The sequence below is a fragment of the Melitaea cinxia genome, chromosome 12 (genome assembly GCF_905220565.1).
Source record: "Melitaea cinxia chromosome 12, ilMelCinx1.1, whole genome shotgun sequence".
NCBI classification, from domain to species: Eukaryota; Metazoa; Arthropoda; class Insecta; order Lepidoptera; family Nymphalidae; genus Melitaea; species Melitaea cinxia.
In genome coordinates this window covers 3,423,404-3,435,705 of record NC_059405.1, presented here as the reverse complement: position 1 = coordinate 3,435,705, position 12,302 = coordinate 3,423,404, and the positions used below count along the sequence as shown (strand labels likewise).

The 12,302-nt window shown below is 30.8% G+C and overlaps 3 protein-coding genes across 3 annotated transcripts; 2 read left to right on the top strand and 1 right to left on the bottom strand.

The window, feature by feature from the left end:
• Positions 1 to 1,283: 1,283 nt before the first annotated feature.
• On the top strand, positions 1,284 to 4,427 carry LOC123658735 (docking protein 3). Its single transcript, XM_045594080.1, has 2 exons — positions 1,284 to 1,554; positions 1,969 to 4,427. The coding sequence occupies exons 1-2, from the start codon at positions 1,471 to 1,473 to the stop codon at positions 3,493 to 3,495; spliced, it is 1,611 nt and encodes a 536-aa protein (XP_045450036.1). The 5' UTR covers positions 1,284 to 1,470; the 3' UTR covers positions 3,496 to 4,427.
• A 608-nt stretch (positions 4,428 to 5,035) lies between these two features.
• On the bottom strand, positions 5,036 to 5,822 carry LOC123658386 (mitochondrial protein import protein ZIM17-like). Its single transcript, XM_045593816.1, has one exon. It carries the CDS (start codon positions 5,737 to 5,739, stop codon positions 5,221 to 5,223), a length of 519 nt encoding a protein of 172 aa, XP_045449772.1. The 5' UTR covers positions 5,740 to 5,822; the 3' UTR covers positions 5,036 to 5,220.
• A 339-nt stretch (positions 5,823 to 6,161) lies between these two features.
• LOC123658201 (MMS19 nucleotide excision repair protein) lies at positions 6,162 to 11,715 on the top strand. The gene is made up of 7 exons (XM_045593643.1): positions 6,162 to 6,464; positions 6,545 to 6,928; positions 7,561 to 7,910; positions 8,060 to 9,514; positions 10,170 to 10,433; positions 10,755 to 10,922; positions 11,459 to 11,715. Exons 1-7 carry the CDS (start codon positions 6,377 to 6,379, stop codon positions 11,660 to 11,662), a joined length of 2,913 nt encoding a protein of 970 aa, XP_045449599.1. The 5' UTR covers positions 6,162 to 6,376; the 3' UTR covers positions 11,663 to 11,715.
• Positions 11,716 to 12,302: the final 587 nt, after the last annotated feature.

The window sequence follows — 12,302 nt, the reverse complement described above, 5'->3', positions numbered from 1 at the left end:
ACACTTTCACACACCAATACAAAGTTTTAACGATATGACATAAGATATAAAAAAATAGAAGTTGCATCAGTTGCAACAGGCGACCTTATCGCTAATACTGCGATCTCTTCCTGGCAACCTTTGGGCAGAGGACTAACATAGGGAGTGTGGGATGGGGCGCAAAATTTTAATGTAACAGAAATATGTATCTATATATACAAATAAAATTAGAGTGTCTGCTTGTAATATATAAGAACCGCCACGCACTAGCCGTGGTAATGTGCATAATGTCGACTCATTCAAAATAAGTTTCTACGCACCGCCACGTACTCACCGTGGCATGTGCGTAACGTCGACTTACATCGCGACCTTAAGATCGATTCGATCGCAAAGCACCTCAAAATACTCGGCACAGCGTATTTTGAAAGGGCGCGCAGTCACCCAAACCCTCTTGTAACAAAGGCTTGCAAATACCTAGGTAGAGGAAACTTACATACAGTACAAAGATGTTCTATGCACATCTTAACCGACTCTAACGATAGGATTACGGCGCTTAACGCCATATACGCCACCACACACACACGGGTGAGGGCGAGTTCCCCGCGTTCTAACGGCTTGCATAGACTAGGCGCGTTCAAGCTCGTAGCCAGTAGCCCGTCTCAGCGCTCTACATAGCGCTTCGCTCCAACGAGCGGACATTCCGAGCCCTCCTAGAGGTCTCCCCATCTTCCTTTGCGGCCAGTGTCTATTGTACCAGGTCCCTCTCACCGGTGACGCTGTAAAGACCGATATGGCTAACAGCACTAGACAATCCGAAAAGAGGGGTCTTCAATGTCAGACTTCCTTTCGAACGGAGAGGCCGTTCGTGAGAATTACAGAGAAACTAAAATCGATTTTTACTACTGCAGAGCGATAGGATTGTAGAGGATAGTATACAGAAGGGTCAATATGTGAGTATTACTGTAAAGTCGCACAAGAAGCCACTTAAGTTTTTTTCGAAATTCATAAACGTGGTCAAGTCGTGGTACAATAAATAATATAGTCAGGCAACGCTATAAAAGAAGTCACAATATTCAACTTTTAAATTTGATTACTGTTTTCTCTTCTCATAACTTACAATTTTATTATTTTATCATAAAGAAGACTTATGTTTTTAAAACGTTACTTATATAAAATTGATCGTTTAAGCGATTCGATTTTTGCTTCGTTTATGGCTCTATGGACTACCGAATAATCCATTTAACTATTTACTTATCTACACTTCTCTTTGATACTTCTATACATATTTACTATACTCTGTGATACATATAAAAGCTGTCATTTTAGATTGCATTTCGCACTGCACTTCAGAATACATAAAAATATTATCTTCCGTGTGAAATTTTAAAAGCTCTATGATATAAATGAGCTTTATTTTCTAAAGCAATTGAACGTGATGTTAAATATTACTTTAAATAACATCAAAAATAACTAAATATAATAAATATCACGATGGAGCCGGACGATGAAATAAAATCGGGTTGCTTATTATTTCCACCAGCGGGAGGAAACATGTTTAGTAAATTTCCTAAAAAGGTACTTATTTTTTGATATCCGCTCTTATAGTTACACTAAAAGTAAAATTATAAGTGATAAAATTAAGTTGTAAACAAAAACAACACGCGGTATTGTACAGTTATGACAATATGCTTTCTAATGAGTCAGGAGTTGAAAGTATGTGTACATGTAGAATTTCTGCACGCTGATTACGAATTCTGTTAGTTTGTAACATAACAAGCGGAAATTCTGTCGTTTGCATTTCCTATTTGTTATAATTAAATAGTGTATTGAACACTGCACTAATTAATTATATTTTGTTTTTACATCAAACAAGTTATCTAGAGTGTACTAAAAATGCACGAATTTGTTTTGGTTTTCAAAACCAAATTCTATATAATTTTAGTAGATATAATGAATATTAGAATCATAATTGAATTTTTTTTCTTACAGAAAAACTGGCAACAAAAATACTGTATCCTATTCAATGCTAGTATACAGGGTATTGAACGTCTCGAAATATACGACAATAAAGACGATGTTACGTCTGGTGCAATTCCAAAAGTTCTAACCCTTGAAAATTGCATTAAAATAACACATTCTAGTCCTAATACAATTACTATACTGACTAAGTCACACACACAACAAGTCTGCGCACAATCTGAACCAGAAACATTGGAATGGGTCACAGCTTTACAGTCAGTTGCTTTCAAAGGTAGAGATTCCGGTCCCTTAAGCTGTGACGAAGACAACGATCTTTACTGCTCATCAGGTGAAGGGGTATTCTCAGTCAAAATGTGTACCTCTGAAGCCTCAACAAGATGTGGATTTGAACCAATCCGATATCTACTTCTATTAACCACAACTGCTATCGAATTGAGAGATGTCAATGATAATAAGTTGTATGCAACTTGGCCATATAGGTACATAAGACGTTATGGTTATAGACAGGGTAAGTTTACATTTGAAGCGGGGAGAAAATGTGATACAGGGGAAGGTATTTTTCACCTAGAACATCCCAATCAGTCAGAAATTTTCAAATGCCTATCTCTTAAAATGAAAACAATGAAACAGATGATTGGCAACGACAATCTCAACAGTCCCGAATTAAGTTGTCCTAGATCAAAGAGCCCTCTTGTAGGAACAAGACCAGAAGACTTAAATTTGAGCTCTCTTTCCTTTAAGACAGCGTCAGTATCAAGTAATCAATCAGCCAGTACAGAAAGAGATACAGCTCCACTTCTAATGCCCAAACCAGCACTTAAACCAAAACCGCAGAAACCTCCACGTAAAATTGTGAACCTTCACAAAATAAGTAAAGATCTGCCAAGTTCCTCAGATGAGAGTATTGAGTTTGGACGATATAAAAAGCTAGATAATTATGAACCAATTGATCAAGTAAAGCGAGAACATAGTCCTCCATCTGTGCCATATGACAAAGTTGAAGTAAGAAGTGAAGCTTGGAGGACTTTAGGTATCGATGATCCCGACCACACAGAATTTACTCCAAACCTAGCTGACAGTCCCAACTGCATGAAACTTATATCTAGGTCTCAGGATAATTTGAACACATCTGGACCTGATTCTTCAAGAATTATTCTCTTACCAAGCCCTGTCGTTGATCCAGAAGATGAAAATTACGATAGGTTACAATACTTTGGATCAACGAGTAAGCTAAACAAGTCTTCTAGATATAAGAAGATTGAAGCAAGACCGACCACTTTGGCTCTGAGTGAACCTAAAAATAAAGATACTTGGAATGATTATGATGAAGTGGAAAATGTTATGCAAACAGCAAGGTTGGCTGATGATTCTCATTTAGGTTATGGTATGATTAGAAAGCCAAACACTCCCGGGCCCCAAGTACCAACAGCTGCTCAAACTCAAATCCTCCAAAATCAAGTTGGTTTGGAAGATATAACCCATACTACTTGGAATGGAACAGACTATGCTATCATTAGCCGTCCAAAAATAGTGTAAGAGAATTTATTGTCATTGAGATTGGATATTAAAGACTGAAATGGCAGTTTTACCTATATTCTATGATAGTGATATATTTTTTTTATAAAATTGTTAAGCATTCCCAAATAATGTATGACATATTCGAATCCACTGTGCTATAAAGTTTATGTATTTTATTTTTAAATAGTAGCAATTGTCAGTAACATAAAAAAACTTGAATAAGAAACTTGTTTTTCAGGACAATTTACAATTCTCGAATTTAATTGAAATAGATATTTCTTATGACATAAATCTTATTCAATTGTTTTAAAAGTATTAATCTGAAATTTGAGACTGTTTTTTTTAGCATTCCAGTTTGATATTTCTATAATCTAAAATATCTTTTACTATAGATAATAATGTTTATTATTTTGACGCACAAGTTATATAGAGATTATAACAAATGTGATTTATTAGTGCCTTATATTTACCATTTTATTAGTTTACATGTAAAAATAACTTTTATACAAAAATTTTACTAAAAATAGTATTATATAAAATATTAACCTTTCCAATAAAGGCTAAAGTAAAAAAATAAAATTAAAAAAATTGTTTTTTGAAACAATAATTTGTGAAAAAAGTACATGCACCATTTTGACTATAGAAGTTGTTTCAGTTAAGGTTCAAGGGTGCTCAATTATACACTTATACAATTATTTCTCATTAAAGTTATAAAAAAAAAACTATACCATATTTTTACATGTGACCTGATGTTATTTAGGTTTAATGTAAATGTTTACCATCTGGTGCCAAGTTAAGTACAATAATTTTAATAAGCACTATGGTGCTATATAATATAGTGCATAATTATTTCTTTTGTCATTTGCTAAGATACTTATTCAAATTATTACGATTATATTTTTTAATATGTCAGCCATATAATGAAATAAAATAAGCAATGTAATCATAAACAGAATTTTTATTTTTATGCTGAAACATGAACCTGTCAATTAAATCATTTGGGACTACAATAAGTGCATTTGAAGAAGAAAGAAGAATTGAGAATCTTTATTGTTGAACAAACATATTTTAATCTTTTTACAGTACATGTAGAACATTTGATTTCTAAAGACAAAAATACAGAACAGACCCTACAACTAAAATATAACAACTAAAGTACAGGTCAAACAACTATGTACAACTTAGCATATTATTACATTATCTACTTTTATTTCAATAGAATACACATAAAATTTATATATTAAATAAATAAAATTGAAGTGTCTATTTGTAATATTGAAATAACCTCTTTTTACTAAATGAATATGTATGTATACACCTTACATATACCAAAATAACATTTTTTACAATTTTTGACTGGCCATTTGTTCCAGCTAATTTCTGAAAACGCTGTACCGATTTTGACAAGACTTCCACTGGCTGATGTAATAAGGAGTAACTTAGGCTACTTTTATTTTAGAAATTATTTATTTTATAACTGCAAACTGAACAATAACTTTTCTGTTAAATTACATGCAAAGTCGCGGGCACAGCTAGTAAAAAAAAAAAATACAAGATATAAAGTAGATGCTAGTTTTTATAATTCAATACAGATCACACCAAATTGATGAATCAGTTTATGAATAATTTGTAAACTTCGTTAAGATTCAATTTTGTAACTGTTCTGTGTAAGAGAAGAAATAAATTTACTTTCATGTACATTCTATTGAAATAGAACAAACTTAGTTTAGTTGGCAAGGGAAGTTAGCCTTCTAACGCTTGTTTCTCAACATTAATAACAATTTCATTAGCTATAAACTCCAAATCACTTGACAATATCTTTTGCACCGTCTCCCCCTTTTCAGCCATTATGTCTTCGATATTTTTCTTTCCATTCATATCTGTAAACCAGTTCAAATTGTCGGCAATCAGGTGCTTATTTTCACAGCCATCGCATATAACGATCACAACACCTTTGTAGTAGGCCAATTTCGTGATAAACTTTGAATTACGTGTATCGCATTTCTTACAAGTAAACATTAACTGGAACTTTCCATCGGTTTTCTTTGGTTCTTTCGTGAGTTGAACTTCGTTTAGCTTCGTGACTGAGGTACTGAAATGTCTTGGAGATTGCGCTTTGGTCGTGGAGCTCGATGCCGCTGTGGGCATTATGAAGCGTCTTCCAAAAAATGAGTTTCCATTACTTGGAAATTGTACGACGTTATTTAGTAAGCGAGGCTTATGATATTTTACAACGAAATCGATTAATGTTTTACGAGACATTTTCGCACTATTTAATAAATTTTAATTTTTAATACGATATTGCGTCACTTTATCTCACATGTTTTTATTATGACAATGTCAAAAACTATAGATTAATTTAATACGGTACTTAGGGTTGTCAAAAGTAAATCAAACGAGTGCGAGTGATCAATAGATCACACAAGTTAAGTACACTAGAATCGATAAAGCAACCAAAAAGTTATGACCAATTTCACTGGTTGCCGGTAATGTTTTGACAATATTAGTGCGTAAACTGTAAAGCAGTTTTAATTGAACTAGTCTAACTAATTAACTATTTAAAATTCAGTTACTTAATAGGATTCTACCTAATTCCTATTCGATAAATATTTTTTTCGAGTATGCTTGAGAGTTGAGAGTACCAAATTTATTATCTTTTCTACATCTACGTGACATATGTCACTTTACATTAAAAATAACAACCTAAAATCACCAAGTCCGAATCCATAATTTAGTTTTATATTATTTTCGTTTTATTCTTACAATGTGTGACGTTATGTGTAAATAAAACTAAACTATTAATAATCCATCAAACATACGTAAATTTAAAGTTACACAGAAGCACAATTAGGAAATCCTGAAATATAATTTATATTATACATAAAGGAAACGTTCGAAAATGGAGAATATTTGGCTTAAATCTGATTTAGCGGACGAAATAATGAAAAATAATGATATATTTGATCAAACGAAAAGCATTGTAACAGGTATGTATCAACATAAAATGTTAGTTCATCGAAATCATGTTCGCACAAGAATTTGAATAAGATTTTAATAATCCTTTCAGATATTTTATCCGGTCGGCTGGAAGTTACAACATTACTCGAAAACATGGCTGGAGTGTTAACAAACAAAGAAGTAGATAACAGGGAAAAAGGAATGAGATTTTTTACTAAAACATTATCAGAAATTCCAAAAGATTTTCTCACGGAAATGCAAATAAAATTCATATCAAAGTTTTATACGGATCGATTAAAAGACCATCATAAAGTAATACCAACAGTTTTGGAAGGGTATCTTTATATTGTTGATATGACTCATTATAATGTACATTTTAGCGGAGAATATTTCACTATATTGTTCAGAGAGGTGGCCTGTCAGTCACAAGTGAGGCAAGACAGATATAATATTTATTTAACGATACTTAAGTTATTGGAACGAGATACCGAGTGTAAGTATACAGCTGCTATGAGAAACTTTAAATTTAGATTTTAATCTTTAAATATATATATTATTAGCTGACCTGGCAAATGATGTTTTGCCGCTAAACACTATTGAAAATATAGGGTTGTATGTATTTTTCATTGCCAAATCATAAGAAAAATAAAAATTGTGTCAAAAAAAAATACATACTTTGGGATGGGCCACTCTTATAACTTCGGGGTCAAAAAAATTGTTTACAACCGATTCGCAGAAGAAAAAAAACATCAATCAAGACATTTTTGAGAGTTTGGCTCCTAACACTTTAACATGAGAATTTTATATATTAGGTTAGTAATTAAGTAATAGAAGACCCTTTTTGTAATAACTTAAAAGTGTTTTATAAAAGTTTATAATTTTTCGTTCTTAACAACTTAAAGACTGACTAAGTGGATAAGATCTACACATAATAATTATAGTTTGTTAGTTACTACTACTTATTATCGGTACACTATGTTCCTAATTGTGTGTAAAACAAATTAAACAAAGAATGGTTGTATTATTGACAAAGGAAGTTAAAACATAAAACGTATTTTGTACTTGAGTAATAATCACCAGCTATGTAAGACATGATATAAATTTACAGTAAAATATTTCTTTCAGACATGAAAACCCTCGGCCCAGACTTTATATATGGAGTGATATCTTCGATGGACGGTGAAAGAGACCCTCGAAATCTGTTGTTCCTTTTCAATTTTCTGCCAAAATTTTTAGAAAAAATACCCTTAGGGCATTTAGTTGAAGAAATGTTTGAAGTTATATCGTGTTACTACCCTATTGATTTCCATCCCTCTCCAAATGACCCAGCTCCGGTGTCAAGGGATGATTTAGCGGCTGCCCTTTGTCCCTGTTTGTGCGCAATACCTGAGTTCGCTGAACATTGCTTAGTGCTGTTAATAGAAAAGTTAGACTCTAGCTTGAGGGTAGCCAAGATTGATTCATTAATTCTGTTGGTAAGTGATTTTATTATAATAATATAATAAAAAATTAATGAGCTGATAAAGCTTTTAAAAATTAGCTCATTCATTAGTCATTTTTTCTGTAACAAATGAAATTTATTAATGTTAAAAAATTATTTAAAAACATGTTTTTGCGATTTCAGACTAAAAGTTGTAATACATTTAAAGCTGAAAGTTATGCTCCATTTCTTAAAGCATTGTGGTCGTCCTTGCATCGAGAGATAACACATAAATCTGACGAAGTATTAAAATTAGCAGCTCACGAATCATTATCAGCTTTAGTGGCAAAATTGTCCACAATAGCAAACACAGATCAGTCCTTTGAGAATTTCGTTAAAGGAATACTCATTTCCTTGCAAACTGCATTAGCAGAATCTACAACTGTAGCACAATTTGTGCAAGGAACAAAAATTTTACTAACCGTAGCTAACGCTTCAAAAGAGTCATGTGAGATTATTACAAAGATGATGATCCCAGCTATTCTAGCTTATTACGAATTCAAAACTGTGTCAAAACTTCAAATTGCTAGCTTGGAATTTTTGGGAGACATGTATGAGTTGGCTCAACATTGGGATGTTTTAGAAAATATTGAAAAACAGGTGAATGAAATACCACAAGTATGTTTAACAGCAGTAAGTGAAAGAACCAAAGAATACCAAGTTGTAGGATTCAGAACATTAATAAGAGTAAAAAATGCTCTTAACAGTGATCTTGTTGTACCATTTATTGAGATTTTAACGTACAATATCCAACATTCTGAAGACGATGAGTTATTAGGTATAAGTGTGGAAACAGTACACGCTATTGCAAGAAAATATCCAGAGTTGGTTATGGAATTTGTTGTCAAAGGTAAATGTGATGTACAGAATTTGATTCAGGATAAAACGGCATTACAAAAACGACTAAATCTACTGTCTAGTCTAGCAAGTATTGATGATTTTACTAAAATAATTATTGAAGAAATGCTTAAAGTGATAGTTTCAAGTAACGAAGAAGCATCCAAAGTCATAAAAGCTCTAAGCAGTTCTTTATCTAATACAAGTTTATACTCGAATGATAAAGTAGCTCAAATAGAAAGTGATCATGGTTTGATAGATTCTGTTCTAACATGGTTGGATAATGAAATACTCACTGCAAAGGAACCATTGGAACATGGGTATTCCTTAATCTCGAATACAATTAGCAGTCTACCGATAGAAAAACAGCTAAATATATTATCTAAACACACAACTAATCTTTTAAATAAGTGTTCTGTAAATGAAATTCACTTTCAAATATTAGAATGTTTGTATAGATCAATAAGACAGAATGTATATAATGAACATTTTGAAAAGATCTTTTCGTTAGCGTTAAAACTTGCTATAAATTCGGATAATGATATAGTACGTTTGAAATCCTGCTATTTAATCGGTCATTTCTTAAACAAGGCGGAGAATGGACAAAAATTTGAATTGATGTATGAATTATTAAAGAATTACCTCGCCTCATGCAATAGAGATGATTTGAACATATGTCCGAGATTGATATTTTTGTATGGTTGGATTACCAAGGCTCTTGTTATGAGAGGGAGTGATCTGTTTCAATTTTGGCTAAATAAGGTAAGAAAACAAACTATATGACTAAAAATATGCATTCTTTTGATCATTTTTTTATCATATATAAATATGATTAAAAAAAATATAATCTTAATTTCTATTTATATGAAAAGGGACAAATATCAATGTTTTCATAAACATTATCTATCAAGATTAAAGGTCTGACCTTAACATTGTTTTGTGATAAATTTTCAATATAAGGATTACTGCTTATTATTTTCTGTCATATATTATGAAATATGTCTATTTATCTGATCATTTAGCTTAGGATGTAATTTAAAATTTCTAAAATATAATTTTTTTTTGCTTATTATAATAGAACTTGAAAAAAATATTCTGGCCTGAAAATAAAAGTGATTCATAGCGACCAGTTGAAATTCCTTCTAAAAAGCATTCGAAATTTAATACACGTAAATTATTCAATAATTAATAAAGCTTAATGACAACATTGAGTTGCCATTTTTTAAAGTGAATACTTTATAATTAATTTCACTAATGTGACCGTTATTATTGGTATAGATTGCGCAATACCAATAAGACCACTTTTGCACGCTTAATTTCCATATTATTTTTTATATTTTATTTTCTATTATTAACTGCAATTGTACTGATTGAAATTGAGTTTTTATTTATTAGTCTAATTCTAAATTGATTTCAGATATTAATATCAATATCAAACCCAGAATGCAGTCAACAAGGATCAGATGCTATTAAAATAGTTATGGCTGATTTCCCTGACTGTCTTAATTCGAAACATCATTGCAGAACAAGTTTACTTTTCAAGCAGAGAATGTTCCAGAGTTTTACTAAAATATCTGGTAATGTAGTTCTTAGTCCGGAAGCGAAAGAGGCTTTTCTACTGAGTTGGGCGTACATTTTAGATAAGATACCGAAAAGTGTACTTAATAATGAAGTAAATAAGGTATGATTTTGAATAAAAGTTGTCTTTAATCTATAACAAATATGTTATTTATATCTTCATAATGAAAAATTGTTCTAGTAGGGTTCAAAACACTTTAAATTATATTCGTTTTAATAAATTAATTGTAGTTATTTTATCTACCCCTAGTTTTGAGTTCTGATTGAGATTCTGTAGATATTCAGCATTGTCAAAACTCTTTAAAAAAAAAATCTGTCAAGCATTATATATTTACAACATTAAACCTTTAAAATACGTTATTTTAAAACTTATAAATCTGAATTTTATTTATACTCATTTATGTGTGTATTTTTTACTTTTCAGATTGTTCCTTTAGCGATTGATGGATTGGAATACGACAATAAAGATCTTATTTTGGTAATGATTGATATCTTAATACATTTCGTACAAGCGAAAAACATGTCAATCGCTCAGAGCTTACAGACTATACTGCCGAGAATAGTCAATTTGACAACATATGTTAAATCTATGGTAAGCTACTATAATACAGATTTTTACAAAACTTAAATTTACTTTCAATAAAATATCTGACAGTGTATGTCTTTGTGGACTACAGATAAAGAGGCAATTATTCATGTTTCTGTAAAGAGTTGGTATACTCAGTTAATTTAATGAAAACTGGTTTTGGATTGACCATAGACATAGTTATGTCCACTAATTGTTAAAATTACATTACATTCGATTGTAATGGGTAATTTTCAGTTTTATTAATTTTTTACTAACTAGCTGAACGACAGTCGTTTTTGTGTTTTGCGAACTGTAATACGCGTGAAGTTTAAATGTAAAGTAAACGACAAAAGAAACATATGTTTTAAAAGTATGGTAATGTTTTAAGAGATATTAATTGTTCAATCTGTTTTTATAATTAATAGACATCTTCCCTATTGAAAAAAAATATGATGATTAAATTATCTAATTTAAAGTTTTAATGTTAATATTTCTTCCTTTAAAGCCATTTTTTAACAAATTTGTATTATTCAAGTGAGTTTTTTATTGAATTATTTCAGGATGTAAGAATAAAAAGCTTACAATGCCTTTATGAGATAGCAAATTCGTACGACACAAGATTACTTCTACCCTACAAACAAGATATTTTAATAGATTTAGCGCCATCTCTCGACGATAAGAAGAGACTCGTTAGAAACATGGCGGTCAAAGCTCGAACTAGATGGTTCCTTGTCGGTGCACCTGGAGAAAATAAAGAAACGTGATGAATATATTATATAAATGTTAAAAAATAATAAAGTTTATATTTCGCCTTGTATGTATGTGATTTTATATAAAATATAATTTTTCAATTTTTGGTTAACAGTACCATCTGTTGGCAGTGAATCAAAATGTTCATAATTTTTAAAATTGAGCCAAATATACCTGATTATTTAAATACTAATTACTTATTAGGTTAACGCTACACATGTCTACCAAGTAAATTTAGAATGTTCGTGTGAAATATTTACTTTTTAATTCAAACTTAAACATCTACGAAAATGTCAACAAAATTAATTTAATCTGTGTAAAAAACAAAAAGTCAAATGATTTTTTATGAATTAAACATTAATATTTAGATTATAAATATAACTTTTTAATCATCAATTATTTTTATAATCTGCTTTACACAGAACATTTGTATGTATCAACACAGACGAAAGAGAGATTCAATACCAAATTAATTAGTATTATCTCGTATTAATTTTAAAACTTAACAACATTTGGATCGGTTTATTGAAAGATAGAGCTCAATTTTTATGTAACGGACACGGAAATGTTAAAATTTTACTAAAAATTAAGGCAAAATCTGTAAATTTTTTAAACTAAAAAAAGGAGTGTTGCATTTGTTTGATTTTTTTTTTT

Excerpts from the sequence above, each read along its gene's own strand:
- LOC123658735 (XM_045594080.1), top strand. The coding sequence starts at position 1,471 with ATGGAGCCGGACGATGAAATAAAATCGGGTTGCTTATTATTTCCACCA. Across the intron at positions 1,555-1,968 it reads TTAGTAAATTTCCTAAAAAG|AAAAACTGGCAACAAAAATA; the intron begins GTACTTATTTTT and ends TTTTTCTTACAG.
- LOC123658201 (XM_045593643.1), top strand. The coding sequence starts at position 6,377 with ATGGAGAATATTTGGCTTAAATCTGATTTAGCGGACGAAATAATGAAA. Across the intron at positions 7,911-8,059 it reads TTGATTCATTAATTCTGTTG|ACTAAAAGTTGTAATACATT; the intron begins GTAAGTGATTTT and ends TTGCGATTTCAG. Across the intron at positions 10,434-10,754 it reads TTAATAATGAAGTAAATAAG|ATTGTTCCTTTAGCGATTGA; the intron begins GTATGATTTTGA and ends TTTACTTTTCAG.
- LOC123658386 (XM_045593816.1), bottom strand. The coding sequence starts at position 5,739 with ATGTCTCGTAAAACATTAATCGATTTCGTTGTAAAATATCATAAGCCT.